General features: G+C 42.8%; 1 protein-coding gene across 4 annotated transcripts in view; it reads right to left on the reverse strand.

Annotated features, from left to right (window-relative positions):
• CRACDL (CRACD like) overlaps window positions 1-23,795 on the reverse strand; it is a 171,080-nt gene that overhangs the window by 21,782 nt on the left and 125,503 nt on the right. For all 4 annotated transcript variants that reach the window (XM_069757505.1, XM_069757506.1, XM_069757504.1 and 1 more), the window contains exons 5-8: window positions 23,142-23,291; window positions 21,813-21,884; window positions 19,062-19,286; window positions 16,956-18,363 (exon numbers count right to left, since the gene is read on the reverse strand). In XM_069757505.1, the coding sequence (XP_069613606.1) occupies window positions 16,956-18,363; window positions 19,062-19,286; window positions 21,813-21,884; window positions 23,142-23,291 (1,855 nt within the window). The remainder of the gene's footprint in view (window positions 1-16,955; window positions 18,364-19,061; window positions 19,287-21,812; window positions 21,885-23,141; window positions 23,292-23,795) is intronic.

The following is a 23,795-nucleotide window of genomic DNA, read 5'->3' on the forward strand; positions in this document are numbered from 1 at the left end:
CTACTTTAACCCCATTCCCGACCTTGGATGTACTCAGTTCATCATAGTGGGTAAGTACTTACCGACCATGGAAATACTGTGTATGCCATGGCTAAAATGCGGCATTGTGACCACAGTCTCGGTTATTGCATTAAGATGCCTGTTGTTTCTAACAGCAGGGCACCTGGGCCTGTCGTCACGGTGGGTTTTGTTGCCACCTTCGCAACTACGGATCTGTGATTGGCTTTTTAATTCTGAACAGCAAGTCACAGCGTTTTCAGTGTCTCAGGCAATAAAATTACCTGAAACACTGATATCCAGCCTATGATAGGTGCTGTAACAGCACAAATCATAGGCTGGAGCCTAGCAATGGCATCGTCAACTCTGATTGGTGCAATTGGATGATGACGTCGATCACACCAATCAGAATGCACATAGATGACCTGACCTCAGTATGACCGCCCTGCTGTTAGGTCTCGAGTTCCCGCTTCTGCACAGGGGGAATCTCGAGCCATCTCCGCTGCGGTCTCCCATTCTTTTCCAGCCGCAGTGGAGTCTGCTCAGCAGGGACGTCGGTCCCAGCGTCTTGCTCAGTCTCACTCTGTACAGAGAGTTACTGCTGCTTCTTCAGCTTCTGCCATTAAAGTCAGTGCTGGTCAGCAGCGAGCGGACTTCTCTGGGACTAAGTCCTTGTCTGCACACACTGAGCATGCCCAGGGCAAGATCTCCCGTTGGAGATCGAGGGTCATGTGCTCAGGCTCTGCAGCACATTCCATTGGTCCTCTTGGCAGGTCTTGGAAGGGCAAAGTTTCTGTGGCCACTTCCTGTGCTGCAACTATATAAACTGCGCATGACCGCACTGCCATGCGCTAGTGTACAATTGTTAATGTGTGTATGTTGTGAGTGCAAGTCGTCCTTGGATACCCCTACCCTATTGAATGTCTGTTCGCGGAAGGTGTATGGTTGCTATCTAGCGCCCGACTTATCCTACAGCACGAATCACACATTACAGCGTCCAGTTGCTGTGACCGCCAGTACGGCGCCGTGCACTTCCTCTGTGCTTTCCTTACCCAAGCCTGGGTTGTTAGTGGCGTTCGTCAGTGCGGCACCGCATGCACTCTTGTGCTTAAAATGGTTATTTAGTTTCCTTACACACCCAGTTGCGGTGTTGTGCCAGCAAGGGTCTAATCGGACTTCAATCCTAGTTGGGGTTGAGTTCGCTGACTACTTGTTCGCGCTCTATGTGCGGTACCGCGGTCCTGTGACGCAACAGGATCGCTTCCTTCACGCTGGGTGAAGTTTAACCCACGTGTGTATACTTATGAGTACCGCCATATAGTCCGTCATTACTTGGCAGCAGGTTCCATCTCTGCACGGTGGACCCCGGGCTGCGAACGCACCATACTCTATCTGTCTTATTATTTGGTGCGTTCCGCTAGCCCTAACATTACACTAGCGCCAGGGTCTGGCTAGTAATGACGGACAAACACCAATCCTTGCGGTATATCCAGCAGCTGGAGGGTAGGTTGGCGGCTCTTGAGAGCGCAACCTCAGCTGTGGATGTTACCGCAGTTGCTGTACAGGCTGCTAGCGTGGCTGCAGCAACCCTGTCCATTGCCACCCCTGCTCCGACATTATCTCGCCTCCCGCTGCCAGAAAAATTTTCTGGTGATAGCAAGTTTGTAGGGGATTTGTGAGTCAGTGCTCTATTCACCTCGAGCTCCTGGCTGCACGTTTTCCCACAGAGCGGGCTAAGGTGGGATTTATAGTGTCACTCTTGTCGGACAGGGCGTTGGAATGGGCTACGCCGCTGTGGGAGCGTGGTGATCATGTGGTGCAGAGTGCTCCGCTGTTTCTGAGCACTCTGAAACAGGTCTTTTTAGGACCTCAAGTCACCCATGATACTGCGCTCCAACTGCTGGCATTAACTCAGGGTGAGTCCTTGGTCAGTCATTTTGCCGTCCAATTCCGCACTTTAGCTTCTGAGCTGGATTGGTTGGATAAAGCTCTTATCCCCATATTTTGGAGGGGCCTGGCTGACCACGTTAAGGACGCTCTGGCCACTAGGGAGATTCCTGCCACACTGGAGGAGTTAATAGCTGTCTCCACTCGAATTGACCTCCGTTTTAACGAGCGGAGGTTAGAGCGAGCCCAGTGTAGGCAGAGGTTTCGGCTGGCTCCTACCTTCGCCAAACCTCTGGAATCTCCGGTCCTGGTTCCTGAGTCACATGAGGCCAGGGAAGTGTCACAAGCGGGATCTAAGTCCCGGACCGCTTGTGCACTCAAGGTCTGTCATGTTTGCCAGCAGTCAGGACATCTAGCCACCAGATGTTCTCAGCGGTCGAGGAAACGTCAGCGTCTAGTGGTAGTAGGTGGAGGTACACTAGACACGGCGACGTTTGCCTCTAAATTGTCCTTTAAGGGGACAATTACTATAGGCTCATTCTCCCACTCGGTAGAGCTCTGCGTGGATTCTGGGGCGGAGGGCAATTTTATGTCTTCTGCCTTCGCCCAACGTCACGCAATACCCCTGGTTATGCTAGCTCAACCAGTAACGGTACGAGTGGTGAATGGGTCGGCACTGCCCTCACAGATAACACACCAGACCATCCCTTTTACTCTGTCCATGTCGCCATCTCATCAGGAGATTATATCTCTGCTCGTCATTCCTGAGGGAATTGATGAGGTCCTGTTGGGAATACCTTGGCTACGGTACCACTCTCCTCATATCGAGTGGTCCTCTGGCAGAATCCTGGGATGGGGCGAATCTTGTGGGGGTAGGTGTCAGAGGGAGTGCGTTCAGGTTGCTACTACAGAGGTACACGCAGATCTTTCCTCTCTCCCCAAGCAGTATTGGTCTTATGCAGACGTGTTCTCCAAAAAGGCGGCGGAGATCCTTCCGCCCCATCGCCCCTATGACTGTCCTATTGATCTCTTGCCTGGTGCTGAGCCTCCCCGGGGTCGAGTCTATCCGCTATCTCTCCCGGGGACGGAGGCAATGTCACAGTACATCCAGGAAAATCTGGCAAGAGGATTCATTAGAAAGTCAGTGTCACCTGCTGGGGCAGGGTTCTTCTTCGTGCAGAAGAAGAATGGGGAATTGCGTCCATGCATAGACTACAGGGGTCTTAACGCCATCACCGTTAAGAACAAGTATCCTTTGCCCTTGATATCTGAGCTCTTCGATAGGCTTCGGGGAGCAAGGGTATTTACTAAACTAGATCTGCGGGGTGCTTACAACCTGATTCGCATCCGTGAGGGGGACGAATGGAAGACGGCTTTTAACACCAGGGATGGGCACTATGAATATCTGGTGATGCCCTTCGGGCTCTGTAATGCCCCAGCCGTTTTCCAAGACTTTGTGAACGATATATTCCGGGATATGCTTTCCACCTCGGTCGTAGTCTATCTGGATGATATTCTCATCTACTCTCCAGATATTGACTCCCACCGGAGAGATGTTTGCAAAGTCTTCGACCTCCTACGGGCAAACTCCCTCTATGCCAAGTTGGAGAAGTGTATGTTTGAGCAGGAGTCCTTACCTTTCCTAGGCTACATCATCTCTGCCCAGGGATTGGCTATGGATCCTGCCAAACTACAGGCTGTGATGGACTGGCAGGAACCCCATTCTCTTAAAGCGGTGCAGCGCTTTATGGGGTTCATTAATTATTATCGCCAGTTCATTCCGCACTTCTCAACTTTGGTAGCTCCCTTGGTTGCCCTCACCAAGAAGGGGGCGAATCCCAAATTGTGGTCTGAGGAGGTCTCCAAGGCCTTTAACTCTATAAAGTCACACTTCGCTAGCGCTCCCATCCTACATCGCCCCGATGTTGATAAGCCATTTATCATGGAGGTGGATGCCTCTTCTGTTGGTGCTGGAGCAGTCCTCTTCCAAAAGGATGCTCAAGGTCGGAAGCATCCTTGCTTCTTTTTCTCCAAGACCTTCTCACCAGCAGAGAGGAATTATTCCATCGGCGACAGGGAGTTGCTAGCCATGAAGTTGGCTTTCTCGGAGTGGAGACATCTCTTGGAGGGAGCACGTTTTCCCTTCCAAGTCTTCACAGACCATAAAAATTTGGTGTACCTGCAGACAGCCCAGCGGTTGAATTCTCGCCAGGCCAGATGGTCCTTATTCTTCTCCCGGTTTCATTTCACCCTCCATTTTCTTTCTGGGGAGAAGAACATTCGGGCCGACGCTCTCTCTCGCTCCGTTGTGTCATCTGCGGAGGAGGAGGAGGAGCCTCGGCTTATTGTCCCCACCGAGAGCTTGAGAACTGTGGCCCCAGTTTCGCTAGAGTCTGTGCCCCCAGGCAAGACTTTTGTTCCATCCAATTTGCGACCGGAGGTTCTCTCTTAGGCACACTCGTCCAGGGTGGGTGGACATTTTGGTACCAAAAGGACATCTGAATTACTGGCGAGGACGTACTGGTGGCCGCATATGGCTCGTGATGTCGCAGAGTATGTTCGGGCGTGTGTCTCTTGCGCCAAGAACAAGACTCCTCGGCAACGGCCAGCTGGTTTGCTTTATCCTCTGCCGGTGGCGGACAGGCCCTGGGAGATGGTCGGGATGGACTTTGTGGTGGGCTTACCCAAGTCTCGTAACTGCACCATTATCTGGGTGATCACCGACCATTTTTCCAAAATGGTGCACTTGGTGCCTCTTCCACGGCTACCTTCTGCACGGGCGTTGGCTGTCTTGTTCATCAAGCATATCTTTCGCCTACACGGTATGCCAGACAAAATCGTTAGTGACCGGGGTCCCCAGTTTGCGTCTCGATTCTGGAGAGAGCTTTGTCGTCTACTCAGTATTGAGTTGAATCTGTCTTCGGCATATCATCCCGAGACGAATGGGTTGGTAGAGAGGGCCAACCAAACCTTGGTCACATATTTACGACATTTTGTTTCTGCCAGGCAGGATGACTGGGCATCCTTGCTACCGTGGGCAGAGTTTGCACTTAACAATGCCGTAGCCAACTCCACCGGTCAGACTCCATTCCTCCTAAATTACGGCCAGCATCCGCGTGTTCCTGTGCCCATGCCTGTGTCTTCTGCTGACTCCAGGGTGGCAGACTGGGCTGTGGAGGCACGGGACATTTGGGACCGCACGCAGGATGCCATTCGGGCCTCCAAGGAGAGAATGAGGTCCTCCGCCGATGTTCATCGGCGCTTCGCTCCGACCTTTGCTCCTGGCGACTTGGTGTGGCTCTCCGCCCGTAACATCAGGCTGCGAGTTGAGTCCACAAAGTTTGCTCCTTGCTACTTGGGTCCCTTCAAGGTTCTCGAACAGGTTAATCCTGTGGTCTACCGTTTGGCTCTTCCTCCACGCTTGGGTATCACCGACACCTTTCATGTGTCCCTCTTGAAACCCGTATACATGTCCCGGTTTTCCGAGTCATCTGCCGGGACATCGGGTTCGTCTACGGACGATTACGAGGTGAACGCTATTTTGGGGTGCAAGGTGGTACGCGGCAAAAAGTTCTATCTGGTGGATTGGAAGGGTTATGGCCCAGAGGACAGGTCATGGGAGCCTGCTGAAAACATTCGGGCCCCACAGCTCATTGCTGCCTTCGAGCGTAGCGAGGCCCAAGGAGGGGGGGCAATGTTAGGCCTCGAGTTCCCGCTTCTGCACAAGGGGAATCTCGAGCCATCTCCGCTGCGGTCTCCCATTCTTTTCCAGCCGCAGTGGAGTCTGCTCAGCAGGGACGTCGGTCCCAGCGTCTTGCTCAGTCTCACTCTGTACAGAGAGTTACTGCTGCTTCTTCAGCTTCTGCCATTAAAGTCAGTGCTGGTCAGCAGCGAGCGGACTTCTCTGGGACTAAGTCCTTGTCTGCACACACTGAGCATGCCCAGGGCAAGATCTCCCGTTGGAGATCGAGGGTCATGTGCTCAGGCTCTGCAGCACATTCCATTGGTCCTCTTGGCAGGTCTTGGAAGGGCAAAGTTTCTGTGGCCACTTCCTGTGCTGCAACTATATAAACTGCGCATGACCGCACGGCCATGCGCTAGTGTACAATTGTTAATGTGTGTATGTTGTGAGTGCAAGTCGTCCTTGGATACCCCTACCCTATTGAATGTCTGTTCGCGGAAGGTGTATGGTTGCTATCTAGCGCCCGACTTATCCTACAGCACGAATCACACATTACAGCGTCCAGTTGCTGTGACCGCCAGTATGGCGCCGTGCACTTCCTCTGTGCTTTCCTTACCCAAGCCTGGGTGGTTAGTGGCGTTCGTCAGTGCGGCACCGCATGCACTCTTGTGCCTTAATATGGTTATTTAGTTTCCTTACACACCCAGTTGCGGTGTTGTGCCAGCAAGGGTCTAATCGGACTTCAATCCTAGTTGGGGTTGAGTTCGCTGACTACTTGCTCGCGCTCTATGTGCGGTACCGCGGTCCTGTGACGCAACAGGATCGCTTTCTTCACGCTGGGTGAAGTTTAACCCACGTGTGTATACTTATGAGTACCGCCATATAGTCCGTCATTACTTGGCAGCAGGTTCCATCTCTGCACGGTGGACCCCGAGCTGCGAACGCACCATACTCTATCCGTCTTATTATTTGGTGCGTTCCGCTAGCCCTAACACCTGCACTTCCTAACTCTAGCTTCAGACATGTGTAGAGCGGTCATACTGCTGTTCTGTCACACTGTGCTGGGCCTTGTGGTGCCACAGAGTTTTGGAGGTCTTCGGCGATTCCTGGTTGAAGATTTTCCTGATCCGTTCCTGATCCCTAGGTTTTTCCTAATACACCCCAATCCCCCTCTCCTACCCTTTTGCCCCTTCCCCCTCTAACTAACCCCCTCCCCACAAACCTTCTGCCACCTAGAACTGATCAGTACTTGATCGCTCATTTTTTGGCAGTTTTTTTTGTTTGTGCATCCTGCAGTCAACGAGTGCTGATCAGTGATGCAAAGCACTGATCATTGTCTATGCTTGCTGTTTTCCAGACATATTTTCGTCCCTGTCTATTTCCCCCTTTGTACCACCTTCGTGTGTCTGTCCTGCAGCCACCCAGAGCTGATCAGTGACACAAATCACTGATCCGCCATCATGCTCACTGTTTTCCAAGATTTATTTTCCTATCGAATTTTTCTCCTCTCCCCTTTGCACCTACAGCCGCTGATCAGACACACATCACTGAATGGCCTCAGTGTTAGCTTTTGGCCAGGACTTTTTCCTGTCTATTTTTTTATCCCCTTTTTGCACCACATTCATGGGTGCGTCTAAAATTCGTTGCGCACTGGTCGGTGACACACATCACTGATCGGACTCCGGATGTTGCTTTTTTTTTGTCTGTGAAAAAAAAATTGTAGCAAAATTCATTTAGATTAGTTAATAGGACTACATTAGGGACAGTAAAAATATACTGTAGTAATCAGAGTCTACTACAGTATTTTTTACTGAATATAATCAAGGTTAGTGGCAGATACCAAAGCAGAAAAAGAGAATAACATCAGTGCGTACGTCCTACAGTCGTCGAGCAATAATCAACAACATACTACTACCAAATTAATTTCTGACTCATGTAATTTTTGACAACTCATATATGCCAACCTGACGTACACTGCACAACTAACGTTTGCCAGCGAGAGACACTCTACACAACTCACTGATGCCAACCTGATACATTCTACACTACTCAAGTTAGCGAACCTGATGCACTCCACACTACTAACGTACACCAACCTGATGCACATTACACAACTAACATATGCCAACCTGATGCACGCTACACAACTCATGTACGCCAACCTGATGCTCGCTACAGTACTCACGCAAGTCAATTTGATGGACTCTACACTACTCACGTATGCCAACTTGATGCATGCTACACAACTCACGTTTGCCAACTTAATGCACTCTACACAATTTACATATGCCACCACATTGTAAAATTCACATACCAGGAAAACACTAGATCAATTCAAATATAGGGCCACTTGTGGGGGGATCTCCAAATATGACATGACGCTGGCAGACCATTCCATTAAAGTCTAAGTTCCAAACTGTCACTCCTTCCTTTCCAAGGAAGGCCTGCCATGCGCCCAAAAAGTAGTTTTCCCCCATATATGGGTACACGCGTTCTCAGGAGAAATTGCACATCAAATTTATGGCCCATTTTCTCCTGCTATCCTTGTGAAAATGAAAAAAATTTGGAGGCAAAACAACATTATTGTAAAAAAAAATCCAAATTTTTCATTTTTACAGTTCAATATTGTAAAATTCCGAGAAGCACCTGTTGGTTCAAGGTGCTCACCACACATCTAGATAAATTCCTTGAGGGCTCTAGATTCCAAAATGGGGTCACTTGTGGGGGTTTCCATTGTTTAGGCACATCAGTGGCTCTCAAAACGTGACATGATGCCTCCAGACCATTCCATTAAAGTCTGCATTCCAAACCATCATTCCTTCCTTTCCGAGCCCTGCCATGCACCCAAACAGTAGTTTTCTCCCACATATGGGGTATCAGCATGCTCAGGAGAAATTGCACAATTTATGGGGTCTATTTTTCCTTTTACCCTTGTGAAAATAACAAAATTGGGGCTATAAAATATAATTGTAATATTTCTGTTATGCATCTGGGAGTTCAAGGTGCTTATCACTCATTTAGATAAGTTCCTTGAGGGATCTAGTTTCCAAAATAGGGTAACTTGTGGGGGGTTTCTACTGTTTAAGCACATCAGGGGCTCTCCAAAGGCTCTCAATTCCAGGCAATTTTGCACTAAAAAAGTCAAACGGTATTCCTTCCCTACCGAACCCTGCTGTGTGCCCAAACAGTAGTTTTCGCCTACATATGGGGTATCGGCATACTCAGGAGAAATTGCACAACAGTGTTGGGGGTCCATTTTCTCCTGTTACCCTTATGAAAATAAACAAATTTGGGGCTAAAAAGAACATTTTTGTGAAAAAAGTTAAATGTTAATTTTTTCCTTCCATATAGGTTCAGTTACTGTGGAACACCTGAAGGGTTACTAAACTTCTTGAATTGGGTTTTGAGAACCTTGAGGGGTGCAGTTTTTATAATGGCATCACTTTTGGGTATTTTCTGTCATATAGGTCCATCAAAGTCACATCAAATGTGATGCAGTACCTAAAAAATTGTTTTTGTACATTTTGTTGTAAAAATGAGAAATCACTGGTCATATTTTGACCCTTCTAACTTCTTAACAAAAAAAATTATGTTCCAAAAATTGTGTTGATGTCAAGTAGATATGTGGTAAATGTAATTTATGAACTATTTTGTGTAAGATTACTCTGGTTTAAGGACATTAAAATTAAAATGTAGAAAATGGCAATTAGTATTATTATTATATTAAAACACTATATTCAAAATTCTGTCGGGACTTCATCTGTAGCTAAACAAGAAGCAATGTATACAGTAAAATTGGTATCATGCCAATTGTACTCTATACATACAATGCCTACAAGTAGTATTCAACCCCCTGCAGATTTAGCAGGTTTAATAAGATGCAAATAAGTTAGAGCCTTCAAACTTCAAACAAGAGCAGGATTTATTAACAGATGCATAAATCTTACAAACCAAAAAGTTTTGTTGCTCAGTTAAATTTTTATAAATTTTAAACATAAAAGTGTGGGTCAATTATTATTCAACCCCTAGGTTTAATATTTTGTGGAATAACCTTTGTTTGCAATTACAGCTAATAATCGTCTTTTATAAGACCTGATCAGGCCGGCACAGGTCTCTGGAGTTATCTTGGCCCACTCCTCCATGCAGATCTTCTCCAAGTTATCTAGGTTCTTTGGGTGTCTCATGTGGACTTTAATCTTGAGCTCCTTCCACAAGTTTTCAATTGGGTTAAGGTCAGGAGACTGACTAGGCCACTGCAACACCTTGATTTTTTGCCTCTTGAACCAGGCCTTGGTTTTCTTGGCTGTGTGCTTTGGGTCGTTGTCTTGTTGGAAGATGAAATGATGACCCATCTTAAGATCCTTGATGGAGGAGCGGAGGTTCTTGGCCAAAATCTCCAGGTAGGCCGTGCTATCCATCTTCCCATGGATGCGGACCAGATGGCCAGGCCCCTTGGCTGAGAAACAGCCCCACAGCATGATGCTGCCACCATCATGCTTGACTGTAGGGATGGTATTCTTGGGGTCGTATGCAGTACCATCCAGTCTCCAAACGTCACGTGTGTGGTTGGCACCAAAGATCTCGATCTTGGTCTCATCAAACCAGAGAACCTTGAACCAGTCAGTCTCAGAGTCCTCCAAGTGATCATGAGCAAACTGTAGACGAGCCTTGACATGACGCTTTGAAAGTAAAGGTACCTTACGGGCTCGTCTGGAACGGAGACCATTGCGGTGGAGTACGTTACTTATGGTATTGACTGAAACCAATGTCCCCACTGCCGTGAGATCTTCCCGGAGCTCCTTCCTTTTTGTCCTTGGGTTAGCCTTGACTCTTCGGACAAGCCTGGCCTCGGCACGGGAGGAAACTTTCAAAGGCTGTCCAGGCCGTGGAAGGCTAACAGTAGTTGCATAAGCCTTCCACTTCCGGATGATGCTCCCAACAGTGGAGACAGGTAGGCCCAACTCCTTGGAAAGGGTTTTGTACCCCTTGCCAGCCTTGTGACCCTCCACGATCTTGTCTCTGATGGCCTTGGAATGCTCCTTTGTCTTTCCCATGTTGACCATGTATGAATGCTGTTCACAAGTTTGGGGACGGTCTTAAATAGTCAGAAAAGGCTGGAAAAAGAGATAATTAATCCAAACATGTGAAGCTCATTGTTCTTTGTGCCTGAACTACTTCTTAATACTTTAGGGGAACCAAACAGAATTCTGGTGGGTTGAGGGGTTGAATAATAAATGACCCTCTGAAAAGACTTTTCACAATTTAAAAAAAAAATAAACAAAGAAATAACATTCTTTTTTGCTGCAGTGCATTTCACACTTCCAGGCTGATCTACAGTCCAAATGTCACAATGCCAAGTTAATTCCAAATGTGTAAACCCGCTAAATCTGCAGGGGGTTGAATACTACTTGTAGGCACTGTAGATTCATCATTGGCTATGTGCCTATTTTTTGTCTAGTTTTGTGTGTTCCATGCTTTTTTTTTGTTTGTTTGCACCCAATACATTATTCTATTTGCGCTTTTTAAAGTTTATTTTGTATGAGCTGTTTTTTTTTCTTGTTTTCCGCTTTTGGGCAGTGCAGTGATGCCAACTATTTTTTCCTAATTAATTGTTACTTTTTAAAAAGTCACGAAATTTGTCATAAGTCCAGCCTTGGTGTAGTTTTTTGCATGTTTTTCAAAAAGTTGCACGACAGGGAAGAAGCCTTTATTTTCCCTTTGCCAAATTCATTAACCGTGTGCGCCATTTTGATGAATTTGGTGCAATAAACGTCAGCAAGTACCTCAAGGCCAAAAAGGAAGGTGACAGATGATGAATTAGTGCCAAATATTGCAGATAGTAACGTCTTGTTGCATTTCGTAATCTAAAAGTCACAGGTTGCAGGCAATTGGTAAATTGTGTATAATACATTAAAAAATGTTTTTTCTTCTATCAAAACATTTTGATTAGTGGTAACCTGACTATTTCCAAGCTTTCTTCTTGCTAAGACTTCTGTACTAATATTGTTGGGAAGTAGTAAAATAAATGTATTTCATATGCCCAATAGTCCCAAAGTCCCAACTCGACAAGCTCTGTGCGTGTGTTATTAAAATACATCTAGAATATGCCAATTAACTACATCAATTTTAGATTTGCAGAACCTTTGCTTGGCAACTATTACTGCTATGATTTAATGGATACGAGATAGCCAGCAGGCTGCTTATTGTTCTTGGATTCTAAAAATACATTCACAATGTGTTAAACCTTTAGTGCACCTTCTGTTAAGTGTGACTAATGGTACCATTTACATACCTGACAGTGGAGGATTTGTATCTATGATCACTAAATACCAAGTATTAAGGATACCGAAGAGCTTTAAAACTGGCACCAGAAACTGTATTAATAATTCCTTCTCTAAAAGGCACTTAGCAATGCTGATAGACGCCAGCAGTTTCCTAATGTTCATTTAGTGGCAACTTTATTAGGTACATCTGTTTTTTTCAATGCAAATATCCTAGCAGGCAATCACATTTGGAGAAAGTCTTAAATGTATATACTAGAACTGGGCAGAAATATGATATTGGTACCAAATTATATGCTTTGAGTAACTCAGGAATTGTTGATGTCCCTGGATTTTTTTTTTAATCTTTAGAGTTTAAAAGTTTCTGAAGTTCATAAAGAATGGGGGAGATCTACAAGCTATAGTGGACAGAAAAAATTTTTATAACTTTTTTACAAACCCCTTTTAAAATGCCAGGCATTTGTCATGTAAAAAATTATACCAAGAAGAATAGTTTCAGAGCTTGTTCCACCTTTAATGTCACCCATAATTTGCAAAAACCCATTGAAAAACAAACAAATAATTTTGAGGAGGAAAATAATAGTGACAAAAATAAAATAATCATCTTCCCATAATTGGGGATGTGGCTGTGTTAAGAATTATTCAATCACATTTAAACTCGTGTTAAATAGTAGTCAGCCTTGAACCAGGAAGCGGAGGTCCAAATGGAGCAGGACGTTGAGGAGAAGGTGGAGGTGTAGGTGGAAGAGATGGAGGAGGAGGAGGAGGAGGAGAACATAGCCAACAATGCTTTTTTATTATAGATTTTTTTGGGGGTTACATTTTTAGTATTTTCTATATGGACCTGATTGTGAGAAACAGGGCAGCCATAATTAAAGAGGTAAAATTAACTCAGTAGTCTCTGATTGCTGGATGGGAGGCTCAAGAATAACTTGCCTTCTGGGATCCCCGGCAAAGTGTGACAGATGATGTCACACTAGCCTGGCTAATTAAAAGCCAGGCTTGAGATCCCAGAAGGTAAGAGATCTACGAGCCTCCAGTCCAGCTTACAGAGATTACTGACCTGGCAGATGGAGTTTAGTACCGTCAATCAATTGGTCCAACTGAAGTGAAGACCACAGTCATTTTGTGTACATCCAGCTATCTTTGTTGATTTCCAACGCATACCTATTTCTATACTTGCTTCTAGTTATATTCAACTAAGGTATTAAAAAAAACCCTACTACACAACTGAGACATGTGAATCAACCTGTTTCCCACCCCCTCTCTGGGCTAGTCCATGCTGGGTAGCTATGGTAACTCGGCATGCACCTCTGATGTCGTTACCCTAGGTCTTTTAAGACTGGTTCAGGTGGCTATGCGCTGTCTGAGTATCCGGTTATCAAGAGGCTATCTAATTCCTATCCAGTTCAGCTACAAACAGATGCCTGATTGTCTACTCTGCTCAGTTATTCTTGAGAGCTAGCCACACTAACATCTCTCCTTCAGCAAGGAGCCTGATTGTCTACTCTTCTCAGTTGTTCTGGAGTACTTTCTGCACTTCCAGCTCTACTACTACCAGGTTCCTACCAACTTTTCTCTGTTACTACAATGCGCTGTCCGCCCCCTCAACTCTAATGAATCAATATATCTGTCAGCCTACTCATCTCTGCTAATCCAGGTGCTGTCCATACCTTCAACTTTGCCGTATGAGGGCAAAAGCTAGCCTATTAATCTCTGCTACTTCAAGGTGCTGCTCTCACCTCCAATTATTTAGCTTCAAGGTACATGTCAGCCACCTCGTCTCTTCTATTCCAAGGTCCTATACACACTCTTTACTCCACTGCTCCTAAGTACCCGCCAATATACTAGTCTCTACTATTCCAAGGTGATGCTCACATACCTAACCCTGCTGCCTCAATATAGCTGCCATCTTATTTGCCTCTACTATTCCAAGGTGCTGTCTGGTGTTCCAAGTGCCATCCAGCTATAACAAAGCTCTTGTAGTTTCAAAGTACACTCCACTTGAAGCTGATTTCATGAATATGACAATGAGGTCTGTGTACATCAAAGGACCTAGAGACACTAAATTTGAATTTCAAACATCTTTGACACGTAGATGAATTATACATTCATAGTCTAAATATGTAAATGCTAAATCTACAGCAACATGCATTTATACAAAAATGTTTCCAGAATTCGGGCTGTAGAAAAAAGGGTTACTGAAATAAGTGTCTCCCTTTGCATTTTTTACATACAATCATTGGTCAAACACAACTGATGCGAGCGTTTCTGTGGTTTCATTAGTGTGACAATTTTAAAACTAACTTGGCAGGAAAAACAAAATAAATTGTAAAAACAAACTTTAACCAGTCTAGTAGAGTGCATGTCAGAATGAGTGAGCATGAACTGGTGTAAACATATTCTTAGCCAAAAATAGCAATGCATTTGCTCCCACTCAATGCCTGTAATTTGTACCTTTTGCCAACACTGCCAATAGGACACTAAGAAGAAAAGCGTAGTTTCTAAATCATAAAGTGTATGTAGAAATGAGAGGTGCTTGGAGTTTTCTTCTACACAAATGATACAGAAAAAAATATATATATTTGTACCGTGTTAGCCAGTACATAGAAAATTCTACATAATTAAAATTTCCAGGGACATTAGATCTTTGTTGACAGTTCCAGGCTATTTTGGAACGATCCAGCGACTATCTTCAAGTCCACCTACAACAGGTCTAGAGGTATCTGGCAGCTGCTCATGAGTCCCTCTCTATTAGAATAAGATACAAGTTCAGCCAAGATCAGTACCAGAGTGATGATTGACTCAGAGTTGTCCAGTACAGTATCTATGACACTTCCAGTATCTGACCCGGCTTGTCTTATGACAGCAAATAATGAAAACCTAAAGAGTAGGAAAACTAAAGAAAAAGGATTATGCTTTATAAAATCAAAGGGATATCAATATACAGGTTTTTCATTTATTTATTCCTGCATCTAGGTAAGCTACAAAATGTACTTCTTGCTTGTTGATATGGAAACAGAACATCAAGGTAAGATGGAGACACATAAAAACTGATCTGTACAGAGCTAGATACAATTTCACTACATCCAGACATGGTTTCTTTTAACAACCGACTTGGTAGTAAGGTTTATAAAGGTTTTTTTTTTAGATTTACACCTCAATAGCCTTTTTTATTAAATGACTATAAATATTTTAATACTTTCTCTGTTGCTGCATCTATTACTTCTACAGATGATCAAATCTTGTGAAACTTAAATTTGTCAGGTTAGGTGAAATTTTACCAAAAATATAATTCATGGTGAATAAATTTGCGGACAATTGCTGGTACTCCAATTGTCCGAAAAAGATGTGTATGACACAGCGAGGTCTCCTGGGACTGTTTCCAATCTTTTAAATCTCTTTACCTCAAACACAACATTAATAACATAAAAGTGACCTTACTAGAGAAATGTCTGGCTAACTCATAGTAATGACACAAGGCACTTACAGACTTTTCATGTTTTTTTTAATTAAAAAATGGTGCAAAACTTAACCCTGTTAATTATATAGATCTCCGGCACCATTTTCCTCCAGACCACAGCTGGGAGATCAATGTGCGCGGCAGGGACTTCGATCCTGCCTCGCACCGCCGACATTTTCCTGAATCCCATTGCCAGGAGCTCTTGCCTTGCACCGCTGGGACACCGTCTTCTCCCAGCCCAGGGCCCGCAGCATCGCCCCAATCCTGCCATTGTCAGATTCCTGCAGCGCCGACCCTGCTCCTGCTTCCTGTGACCCCACTCCACCACCACCGCCCTCCCCCCAGCAAACTAAATTCGGACTATAAGACTGACGCATGTTAAATCGCGCTGTCAGTGATTGACAGTGGGATTTAACTGTTTAACAGCTGTGGGTGGAGCGTCACTCCACCCACGGCTGATACAGGCACATGATTAAATCAGTCACCATGTGTGGGGAAAGATGTGGGCTCGGCGCACAAGCACACATCAAAGGCAGGAACCCCACCTCTGACATAAATATACAAAGATTGTAAAGGGGTTAAAAATGGAGAAACAAATATGATCTGTTATTGTAATTCAAATGCCACAGGACAGATGCCATCTACACCATATCATAGTCACACTGGCAATGGAACTGGCACCTCACCCTATCAACTGAATCTCTATTATTCCATACTACTACACTCATCTTCTTTACTGATGGAGTAATTCAGCATATTACTGTTTGGAGTATCTGTCCATTGTTTTAGAGCTATTCTGGCACTATTGCTGAGCTGTCAGCTCCAACATACTCTCACTATCCTAAAATCACTCTAAAGTGGATGCTCCTTCCCCTCCTTGGCTTTTATAAAGACTACGATAGTCCCTCCGTGTAATGTGATAGCTTTAAGACTTATGGGAAAGCCCACGTGGTCACACCTGAGGTCTTTTCAGTCTTCTATGGCTTATGCAATTTTTTGCAATGTGTAAAAAGGCAGAGGGCTTTTTGATGAGATTTGTGCAAATAAAATTACTAATGGTTTGAAATTTCAAGGACATGCGAATTTCATAAAATTTGAGTCAAAATTTAATTTGCATTGAATCAATTCTATCATGTGTATTATTCCCTTTATCAAGCCTATAGGTCTGTTTCTTTAATCCCCATAAAAAAAAACTAGAAATAAAATCACCGGTTAAAAATATCAGCTATAATTTCTCTCAAATTGTTACACATCCTACTCAGCCTTTTCTAAGTTTTATCTGATTTTTTTAAAAACTGATTGACAAAGTAGGATTAAAAACAGAAATATAAATCAGAAATAGAAATCTTTATAACTAGCTAGATATGATATTCGGGGCGGATTTCTTTCTTTGTTCTGTGCCTTGCTATCTTTACGTATCTAGTGTGCCACCATTACAGGTCCAACCACTGCAGTTAGCCAATGGGTTGCTTTATCCCTATGTTGTCGTTCATCTTCCTGAGGAACTATTGCCAGAACATGTGAACATACCCTGAGGATTACAACCACTACAACACTTTTCTACTTGTTTGCTATTTTGATTTAGCATTGCAGAAGCATGGAAGATAATGAGGTCCACACAAGTAAAATATAGAGAAGACCTTACCAGTTATTTTGTTGAGGCTTAGCCTTCTATTAGGAACTTTCTTTTCAATCTTTGTCTCTGGAGGTTTTATCTTTTTCTCTTGACTGGAGTCATGTTCTGATGCTTCTTTATTCGTGTTATTGTCAGCAACTGTAATATTTTGCAGAACAGGCTTCTTGGGCAGTGGTGGCTTAGCCTGTGTTCCCTCTGTCTCTGATACACACTTTTCAGTCTCACTCTTTGAGCTAAAAACTTCATTTTTGTGTTCTGGTTTCTCTGGATTTAATTCCCCCTTACAGAATGAAAAGTCTGCATTTTTAGTCTGTTTAAACTCTGCACTGTGTCTCTTTACCATACTTGATAATGGGTTTATGCCATCCCCGTATCTTAAGGATAAAGAAGTGGATCTTATCTTTACAGTAAAGGATTTCTTGTCTTCAGAACCTGGTTGTGATTCTGTAACCACAGGTAATTCATTGGCAGCTTGCATTGTACGCTGGTTTGGGGTCATGGTACCAAAGACTGCCTTGTCTACAGGCGTACCCTCAGGGTTAGTTAAAGACTCAGTCTTCCTACTAATAGACTTATTTTCAGAGTTGGTTGCAGCAACTTTGGGTTCTTCTTTCATGATCTCAGTTTTGGACATACCTGGTTTCAATACAGACAACTTTGTGGTTTTATGAGCCTCATTCTCAACATTTGCCTTCAATGAAAAGCTGCCAGTCCTAGGTCTCTCCCAAGCTGATGATACAGAAAACTTTCTTTGGGTAGCTTCTATATGTGACTTTTCTAGTTTTTTATCTCCATTTCCTTGCTGTTTGTTATTTTCTTTATCAGACAGAGGTTGATCTTGGTAATTCATGGGGTTTTCAAACAATGAATTCTGGAAATGGCTTCTCCTACTGTCCAACAATTCCTGGGAAAATCCAGAAGTAGTCCTTAAAGTATGGACAACTGTCTTCTCTACAACTGAAAGCTTTACATCAGCTGATGCACTGCTCTCTTTAACTGTGTGCTTTTGATTCTTAGCTGAAATTACAGCATGGATGTCTTTTTCTACAGAAGGTAAGCTAGTAGAAACACTATCACTTGACCTTCCACAAACCAATTCACTCTGATCTTCTTTCCTTGAATCCAATTCTATGTTTGCAGGACCTGAACCACTTATGACATTTTCCGACTGTGAAGTTATAACTGGATACAGATCAAGAGATCTGTTCTGCACTACTTCTGGAAGATTCTGTGATTCATAAACCTCTGCTGATTCTGAACATGATGCCTTATTGTCTAAGTTCAAATCCAGTGAGTTGTGAGTATCATGAGTATTAACTTCCATAGAACCAAGGACTGGAAATTTTGGGTTTGGTGTTAGAACATTTTCCTCATCCACAGAGGTGAAGTTATTTTCATAAGATTCCTCCTGAACTGCCTGAGAAATAGAAAAGGGATAATGTTAGTTTTAAAGAGGAAGAATTCTCTGAGAATGACCTCATATAAGAAGCTTGTTCTCCATTTGTTGGTAAACGGAAAAGCTAACTTTTTTTGTAATTGGTAAGGATCTAATAACTAAATCTCAGCAATAATGATTCTTCTTCATTGATGGTGGAACCATAAGCTAACATTTTTGGAATTGGTAGGGGATCCTAGGGCTACAATTCAGGAATGAGATTTATAAGAGACTAAAAAAACTTTTTCAATATTTTCTATAGCTTCATATGTTGAGATCTGATGGACATTTCCATCACGCTTGTCCTCTAGGCTGTTCAGGAGAAAACTCTTCTCATTCGATGAGTAACATTGTAATTTTTATGGCAAATTGGTCAATTAAGATCAATCAAAATCTATAGTTTTATTGTTGATTTTTTTCTATGTTAACTGTGATCAATTGTCATTAGTCTCTTGAATAGCACTGTAAACAAGCAGTGTAAGCTAGTCATGTCAGTATACAACTCCAGTAGCTCATTATCATATTAAGGCACAGGCCACTTCAACGTTATTGAGCACAGAGCACAGCTACAGCTACAAGAAGAGAAATGTGAACTATAATATTCAGAACAATACAACAAGCATAACAATGATAACTAACAACACATGAGCATTGTACAACATAGAAGATTACAACATTACCACAGACGGTCTTCTGCTCGTGCTTAACCTTTGATTTCTAGGCTTTATTGAAAGCCTATGTCTAGCAGCAGAATTGTCCAGGAAAGTGGAATACTGAGGAGGAGTGCTGAAATCCACTGATGGTGAAAGGTTAATGCTCTCTCTTTTCTCGTGATACTTTTTGTGAGCCTCTCTAATCTCATTTTCATCTGGAGATATAGGTCTTGAAGATGTTTCTGATGAGATCTAAAATGGGACAACGAAAATGTTTTTAGAACTTGTATAACTACTAAATTTTCAGAAGTAAAACTTGCTAAAAAGTGTGTGTTCGTTTTACAGTCCAGCACCAAACCTTCCTGACTTTCTCCTTAAAGTGAATATTTCATCCAAAAAAAAATAATAATGGAAATCAAAACAATTTTTTTTTATTTTTCCAAACAATTCTCAACATTTTTTTAAAGTTAGAAATATGAAAAATATTAATATATAAAAAAATATATGAAAAAGTAGCATTACCATATTTTCCAATTTTAGATACTTGGGGGAGCATATGTACACATTTTCCCCAAAAAGCTAAAATGAATGCAAGCTACGGTAGCATTAATATAGCTGCAAAGGTGGGCAGCAACTGCTGATGTCACTCCCCTTTTGTTTAGCAAAGGAGGGGGATATAAAGTTTGAAATCACAATGTAGCGCCATTTTGTTGGTGACTGCTCTGTCATATAAATGTGTGCAAAGCAATTCATGAACCATGCTAAGAGGATCAGCAACAAACGCTATCTGAAATAAGAGGTCATGATGGCAGAGGATGAGTGGAGCTCAGCACAAAGAACTGGGCTCAGAAGAGCGTTCTGGTTTCTCCTGCGTTTTCACATGCTGCTCTGTTTGTGTGTAAGGAGATGGACATCCTGCCCATGTTTCTGACCTAAGGTCCATTGTGAGCAGTATGGCATTCTGGGGTGTCCCAAAAGTAAGAGGGGAACGAAAGAAAGAGATAGCAAGATGCGGAGCATAAGGAACTAAGAGACAGAGTGAATTACCAGATACAGGTCCTGGGAGAGGGCACCTGGCAGTAAGGCCCAGAGGTTATAACTCTTGAAGGTAAAGGCCTAGACAGGAACTAAAATGTGAAACGAATAGATTGTCCAAGGTAGGAGTTCCAGAGAGTCAGCACAAGAGAAGATAAGTACCGGCCATACTGGCCACATAGCTTCCCTAAGGCAGAGAAGCCTCAGAACCAGGTTGAGTAAAGGATTCATGCCAAGCAAGACTGTACAGTCAAGCTGGGTTGTGGTGAAGTAGTGAGAAACAGTAGATACAGAGGACAAGTAGAAAGAGGAAAGGAAAACAATAGAGAAACGAAGGAAGGAAACTGTTTGGACAGTGTTTTGAGTTGTAAAGGAAACGTTCATAAGACTGTGTACCTGCGCTTGTATATATTCCCCACCAAGTTCCCATGCAGTAAAAATTTTATTTTTGACTGCTGGACTCCCTTACTGAAATGTCCAACACCTGGTCCTGACAAACATCGGTTATGTGCATCATGCACAGACATAGCGTCCTCACAACACAAGTCCACACACCTAGCCAGGACCTCCACTTTCATGTAACGTGGGTTTTCTCTGGTGCAGAAATTTCTTTTAGGCTGAATTTACAGTCGATTTTACATATATTTGCTAACACTTTGCAAATTACAAAAGGTCCTCAGCAAATGCACAAGATCTTAGGCATGCAGTATATATAACAAATCCACGGTAAAAAAAAATCTGCTATGTATCAATATTGTTTTCTTGATTCACACATATTGTACTATACTAGTTGATTTATTTGGATATTACAGTAATTACATTCTAAAATGTTATCTTTTGACATTTGACAGATATGAGAGGGTTTCAGTGGATGGAAACCAACCCAAACTGATGGGGCCTGTACCCAGAGGAGCACCAGAGCTCCTTAGTACTTGACCCTCAATGTCTATCTGTGTGACCCTCAGCTTTTGTGGTCCTAGACATGTCTGGAGGTATTTTGCATGTTAAGGAGTAGAGGAGTGACAGATAAAGACTATAAACATGGGTAACCACCAATGGATCGTTTCATCATCTAGATAAGAAGTGGCCATGCATGAGTGCTACCGTAATCATTGTAGTTTATGGAAGAAGCAAAACACTCAACTGTTTCAGCATCTCAAATAAACTACAATGCCGTATCCATGGTCTTTTCATTTCTGGATTCTGAATAGAAGAACAGAGAACCTACATCCTGAAAGAGGTCCTAAAATGAAATCAACACTTATGAAATATTTATGCGGTGATGTTTATGACAAGGGGCCCTTGTTGTGTTCCCCTGACCTAGAGGGAGAAAATCTTGTACACCTTGTAAATATTCCAATTGTTGCCTTAGATATCTTGCTATGGTTATTCCAAGATTAAAAAGGGAGTGTATTCATAGATATGGATGAGAAAAGTGGGACCCGCGTTATGTTAATGGTGGCGGGTAGAACAACCATGAAGAATTCTTCAAAGCTATTGCTTCATATGCACATATTAGATATCTGCTATAGACAAAATATAAAAAAAAATGCAACCAAAGCTTCACATAAGAGTAATACATGAGGCTTGCTTTCCAAGTATTCTGCTCAAAATACATAATCTTCAACCAGTGATTGTCTTTTGGGCAAGTTGCTTCTGTCTAATGGAGAGTGAATAATGTAAGCAAACAGAAGATTAATTGATGTGTCAAGAGTTGATTCCTTTATTTGGGAGATACACTACCTGTTCGTCTTCCTCACTGCCTGTTCCACCTAAGCTCAGGGCGCTGTGATGATGTCTATGGATGTCTGAAAACTGAAATAATACAAAAATATTACTAAAATACTGATCTAAAGGTCAACATTTTCTAGAAATTAGACTATGGCCCCGATTCATTATTTGCATTTCTTTTTCAAGTCATTTTTCTTTTTTTGTCTTGGTTTTTGCTGCCTTTTTTCCCCCAAATTCTTCAAAATGGCACACTGGCCCATGAATTTAGCAAAAAATAAAAAATGCTCTTCCTATTTTTTGTCTTTGACCCGCTTCGAAAAAATTGCACAAACAATACTCAAAAATAACTGTCATATAGTCGCATACGATGAATCGGTGTAAAGCATAAGGAAAATACGTAAAAATTTGCTAAACAGCAAAAGACAACTTAAAAAAAGGCGCAAATAGTTTAATACATTGGCACAAAGCAAAAAGACACTAATTAAAGGATATTCTGGCAAATTAACTGGTGAAAATGCAACGATGAATCCGGGCCCTATGTCTTTCTATCAATAAGCCCTATCGCTTTCTACATCCGTTGCTCCACCAGGGGATGCGGATGGGCATGAATTGTACCAATCACTAAATAGCTAAAAAAAATAATATAGTTACGGTAACTTAATTGAAAAGGAATGCAATTTCAATCTTCAGAAAGTTTCAAACTAGTCCCATCTTGTAACAAATGGGCATTGATTAAAGACTATGGAGAAAAAGCCATTGGGCGTGTTTCCATTAGAGGAAAATAACATCAAAATCATTTTTTTTTCTATAGAGTTCATCTGTTAGGGTACTACATTACATCACACAGATACATTATCTATTATCTAGTGTCTGTGGATTACAAAGACCCTTATGTAGCCAGGCTGGGGAATAAAGGCAAGCGTGATGCAGCATAATGGATTGCACTGCTGTTATGCTACGCTCTTCACTCGATGCACTACAACCACAGAGCTCAGCTATTCCATTACCATGGTAAACCATGAAATCATTTCTAGAATATATGAAGAGAAAATAAAAATTAAAGGGCATTACTTTATTTTTGCCAACACATGCATAGATTTTTTTCAAAATAAGCTCTCATTGTTTGGACGTTAACTACTCAGTGCCTCATGCCATACAGTTTAATGCCCAAACAATGTCCAGCTTTGTTCCCTCTGTCTGCAGTGCTGCCAGCTTGATACAGTCCAGATCATGGAGAAAGGCACTGTAACTCCATAGTTCTCACTTATCCACTTTATGTCATTAGAAACTGCTGCCAATGTGCGACTCCTGTACTAATTCTATAATTAGTAATATACTTGCCCTGGTTTTAACAGCTTCATGTATTAGCGACATTTCTGGAGGGCTTCGTGGTAGACCATCATCTTCAGAACTGGTCCCAGCATCATCAGATCGTTTACTGAGGAACCCAATGGGAGGTGGGCCAACTTTGATACTGGCCTGGAGTTTCAACTGAAATTGAAGCATTGAGGTGTTTTTGTTACTTAGGTGACATTATTGAAATATGCAGCGTAGGTTCACCATACATAGCAACTTGCGTACCATGTATAAATCTATGAGCGTTTTTTACGCAAATTAAAAGTTGCTTTTTAAAGTACCAGCAAAAGCTATGCATTTTCAGAAATCTCATGCACACGTTAGTTTCTTTTTTTAGAACTGTAGTGTTTTTTAAATCTGCGGTATAAGGGGAACATTTCTCTTTGTGAAGAGTGGCATGCCTAACATGCCAGGGTGAGGAGACTTTTAGGCTGTGCAATGCTCCTCTGGGAAATTAAATATTCAAATTTCCTCTTCAGGGAACAAGAGGACTTGAACTCTAGTGCAAAAAGAAAAAGTCAGCTCACCTTTACTTGAAGACACAATGCAAGAAAACCTACAGTGCTGCAGTCCAAAAACCAAGTAAAAAAATGAAGAAAATCCAGGATAGTTGTCTTCAATAAAATTTAAAAGTCTTTA

The sequence above is a fragment of the Ranitomeya imitator genome, chromosome 3 (genome assembly GCF_032444005.1).
Source record: "Ranitomeya imitator isolate aRanImi1 chromosome 3, aRanImi1.pri, whole genome shotgun sequence".
Taxonomy (NCBI): domain Eukaryota; kingdom Metazoa; phylum Chordata; class Amphibia; order Anura; family Dendrobatidae; genus Ranitomeya; species Ranitomeya imitator.